The sequence below is a fragment of the Myotis brandtii genome, unplaced genomic scaffold (assembly GCF_000412655.1).
Source record: "Myotis brandtii unplaced genomic scaffold, ASM41265v1 scaffold207, whole genome shotgun sequence".
In the NCBI taxonomy this organism is placed as follows: Eukaryota; Metazoa; Chordata; class Mammalia; order Chiroptera; family Vespertilionidae; genus Myotis; species Myotis brandtii.
Window position 1 is genome coordinate 933,606 of NW_005357736.1, and position 4,004 is coordinate 937,609.

A 4,004-nucleotide genomic window follows, 5' to 3' on the forward strand; every position below is an offset into this window, starting at 1 on the left:
GAGCGAGGCCGCCTGGCCATGTGCAGCAGCTCAGCTCAGCACAGGGAGGGGTGAGGGCCAAGGAACCAGGCGAAACATCAGGAAGAAATGGGAACCACCGCTCAGAAGAGGGACCCCTGCACGGCCATCCATGGCACCGTCTCTAGTCAGTGCGGAAGCTGCGCTCCCTCCCGGGAAAGCCTCCCCCACAGCAGGCGAGCTGCCCCCAGCGTCCTCCTCTCCTGGAGGGAACAGCCCCCGCCCACAGGACCAGACTCTGGCTCGGCAGAGCCTTAATCGGGGCCATGAGCGCACTGGACATCGCCTTCCCCAAACGCACCTTCCTACGCCCTGTGTTCCCACGAGGCCGGGCGGTCTCCAGGGCAGAACAAGGAAGCACAGATCCCAGAGCTCCTCCCACGGGTGGGTGACAAGGCTGGGCCTTCACTGTTTGTAATTTTGTTTATTATTGAATCAACTTGAAAACACAGCCCAGGGTCACGTGAAGAAATTCCCACGCAGTGAGGCAGCTTCGTGGCCTCAGAGCCAGCGCCAGGCTCCCGAGCGCGAGTTGAACAGGAACTCTCGGCCTGTCCCTGAGGGGGGGGTGCGGTCAGAGAGGAGACACTGCTGGCCCAGCAGCACTGTCCCTCCCCCAGGACCCTGGGCGGGAAGCCCCCTTCTGCTGGATCCAACCTGCCCCCCCCACCCCCTTTCTCAGAAAATTCTTTGCGGTGGAGCTCAAATGCGCAGGAAGCATCCTTGAGTCCCCAACACTGGACACTAGGCCCCCTGAGCCAGGGCAGATTACTCCGCCACAGTTCATGGGTGACCATGGAGCCTCTCCACCTCCCCTCCCCGCCCCCACGGGCAGGAACCAGAGCAGCTCTGAGTCCACTATTTCCCGGGCCCACGGGTGTTTGACAAACGTTGGCTGAAAGGTGAGTGGGGATGAGAACAGACCCCGTTCAGGGAAAGAGTAGATGGTGGGTGCCTGGCGGTAGGAGGAGATACCGAGATGGGGAAAGGAGAGGATGTGGGTCCGGGTGGGGAATGGGTTGGGAAGAGGGGGGCTCACGGGAGTCCTGGGCTCTGCCATCAAAATGTTGCTGTGGGAAAAACGAGGGCGCATGAGTGGGACCTGTCCACGGGTCAGAGCCCGCCTGCAGCCTGCCTCAGGGTGGCCCTCTATCGGGAGGGGCAGGGTTGGCAGGGGGAGCTCCCAGCAGCCTCGGTGCCCCCCTGCACAGGACGGGGGTCAACATACCAGTCTCATGATGCTGCCGGGTGCCTCAGGTGTCTCCATCCTTGGCGCCTCCATGAACCCCTCAGAGGACCCCACAGTTTCCTGGATCCTGGAGACAAAGTAAGAACTCTGGGCCTCAGCCCGAGGTTAAGTGACGGATTTGCAGGCACCGTGGTGTGCGGAGCAGGCTGGCCTGTTTAACAGCAGAGCCTGGGCTGGTTTGCTCGGTGCCCGAAGCCCCTGGGCCCATCGAAAAGGCCAGGAGGAAGGGCCGAGCGTGCGGGCGGCAGACCTGCTGGCTCCAGGCGCCAGCGCCATTCACGCGCCCTTCGTGTCGGGGAGAGCCTGTGCCTGTGTGCAGTGCCCACATTGCTGCCCCACCATCTCCTGGGTTCAGCTCTGTGCCCACAAGAAACTCCGAGGTTTCCGGTGGAGGCCGGGTAAGGAATAGGGCCAGTGCCCCAGGCACACACACCGGGAGGCCAGGCCTGGGCCGCCACACCCATCCCGTGCCAAGCCTGGGCTCTACCAGCGATGGCGACAGCTTCCTTCCCTGGCCTCTGTGCCTCTAACTGCCACCTCTGGAGGGAGGGCAGCTCCCTGACTAGCAGTCTGTCTGCTCATCCCCGTGGGCTTTGTTATCACATCTCGGCTGCAGCCGCCTCTCACAAGTGGGGTCCATTCACGGACGGGGGGGGGGCGGTTGGGGGCAGGGAGCACCCTACCCCCGGAGATGCCTGCAGAGGAGCCAGCCCACGGCCAGGAGCAGGGCGCCGGTCACCGTCAGCAGCACCACAAACCAGGGCTCCGGCTGCCAGAAAGGCTCCGTGCGGGTCACAAGCAGGGGCGTCATCGCCGGAGGCACCTGAAATGGGGGCACAGCCGCACCCTGTCCTGCCCGAAGCCCTGGTCACCCGCCTTCGAGCCCCTCAAGGCTTGGCCCCCCCACACACACCCCAGATTTGCTCTCTGGTCCTGCTCTGTGCACCAGCGGTTCCCTCTGGAATGCCTTCCCCCAGGCTCCGCCCGGAAGACTGGGTCTCCTCACCCACCAAGAGCCTCTCTCCCACCCGCACGGGCCCGGGGCCCCCTCACTGTGGCTCTGCTTGGCCTGGTGGCCACGGTGCTGGCCCTCCAGGGAACCAGATGCACAATGACAGTCGCTGTGGTGCTGAGGTGGGGGGTGGAGGGACCTGCATCGGCCACGCGGATCAAGAGCTCATAGGTCTGGGGCTGCTTTGGCGGGGGGGCCCCCAACAGGAGGTCGTCATGCAGCAGGGCGGCTCCTTGCAGGCGGAATCGGCCCTGACTATTCCCTGAAAGCAGTGGCAGGTGGAGGGGACCATTGCTGGCCTTGCCTGCTCCTCTCCCACATCCTGGCGCCCCCGGGCCTCACCTCCCACGAGGCTGTAGGAGAAGGCCTGGCGCTGTGGCTCCTGTGGCACCCGACACGACAGCTTGGTCACCTCCATGCCGCTGCCCGGGGAAGGGTGGATGGTGAGTTCCTGGAACGGGGGCTCGCACTCGGGGGCGTGGTCATTCACGTCCTGCAGGCAGGTGGCCAGGTCACCTCTCCCCAGAGCCCCCGGCCCGCCCTCAGCCTCCTCCCGCCACAGCTAGAGCCTGGGTATCAGGCAACAGGCTACAAAGCTTTCCCCACAAGTCCCCCTCCACCCCCCGCCAGCCAACCAGTGGAAGAAACTGAGGCACAGAGTGAAAACTCAGGGTGTCAGAGGGAGACCCGAACCCTCTCGTTCTCCCCAAGGCCTCGGGGCTCGCTCACCTCCACCTCAATGGCCACGGTGCAGGAGCCGGAGCGGGGCTGAGCCGGGCCGGGGCCTTGGCTGTGGTCGGTCACCAGGACGGCGAGCCTGTGCAGCCTCTGCTGCTCATAGTCCAGCGGCCCCAGGAGGCGAACCTCGCCTGGAAGGGGTGACCGTGCTCAGCCTGCAGCCCGCTCTGCCTCCGCCCTGCACCCCAGCCCGCGCGGAGGTACCGCTGAGCCGGTCCACAGCAAAGGTGGCAGGCCCGCCGGGGGTGTGGTACTCAATGCCGCCGCGCGGGTAGTCCGTGTCCGTGCCCACCACGGAGCCCAGCAGCGTGCGGGGCCCTGCATCCTCGCGGACCCGGAATGTTCGGGGGACACAGGTCGGGGAGAACTCGTTGACCGGGGTCACCATCACCAGTACTGGCACCTCAGCTGGAGGCCATTAAGCAGTCAGGGCGCCGGCCTGGGAAGGGCTGGGGGAGACCTGTCCCTGCGGGGGGTGGGGGGTGGGGGGGTGTCTAAGGAGAGAGAGGCGTCTGGTGGGAGGGAGCGCTAAGAGAGGAGAGATATGCGCCTCCCCCTTACAAAATGGAGACAAACAGCCCTACAGTTTTGAGGGAGGAGAGATGACCCCATCCTGAGAACAGGACCAGGGAGCAGAACACGCCTGTCCCGACCGCCCAGCCTGGTGGTCACTCACTGCTCATCGGGGGCTGACCACCGTCCAGCACCAGGAGGGAGGCCGTGAGCTGAGGGCAGGCCCCAGGCGAGTCGCAGTCTAGGGAGGCATTCACCTGCCCGGAGGGGCGGAGAGAGGCCGCCGGCTGTGAGAGCTAGCGCCTCGCTGGGCTGCCTCGCCGGGGCACCCACATACCCTGCCGACCCCTGTTTTCCAGGCTGCCACGTGGGTAGGCTCCCCCCATGTCCTTCACCCCCGCGGCCTGGCTCTCCCAGACCCTCCTCCCCCCCCTTCCCAAGCGCGTGGGCCTGGGAGCCGGGCAGGCACCTCCA

The 4,004-nt window shown here is 65.7% G+C and overlaps 1 protein-coding gene across 1 annotated transcript in view; it reads right to left on the reverse strand.

Moving 5' to 3' along the window:
* Positions 1 to 6: 6 nt before the first annotated feature.
* Positions 7 to 4,004, reverse strand: part of CDHR4 (cadherin-related family member 4) — a 7,516-nt gene continuing 3,518 nt past the window's right edge. Inside the window, exons 7-15 of the mRNA XM_014538997.1 lie at positions 3,694 to 3,826; positions 3,222 to 3,425; positions 3,009 to 3,148; positions 2,622 to 2,772; positions 2,321 to 2,541; positions 1,951 to 2,090; positions 1,247 to 1,334; positions 1,058 to 1,088; positions 7 to 575 (exon numbers count right to left, since the gene is read on the reverse strand). Of these exons, the coding sequence (XP_014394483.1) occupies positions 520 to 575; positions 1,058 to 1,088; positions 1,247 to 1,334; positions 1,951 to 2,090; positions 2,321 to 2,541; positions 2,622 to 2,772; positions 3,009 to 3,148; positions 3,222 to 3,425; positions 3,694 to 3,826 (1,164 nt within the window). The 3' untranslated portion in view covers positions 7 to 519. The remainder of the gene's footprint in view (positions 576 to 1,057; positions 1,089 to 1,246; positions 1,335 to 1,950; positions 2,091 to 2,320; positions 2,542 to 2,621; positions 2,773 to 3,008; positions 3,149 to 3,221; positions 3,426 to 3,693; positions 3,827 to 4,004) is intronic.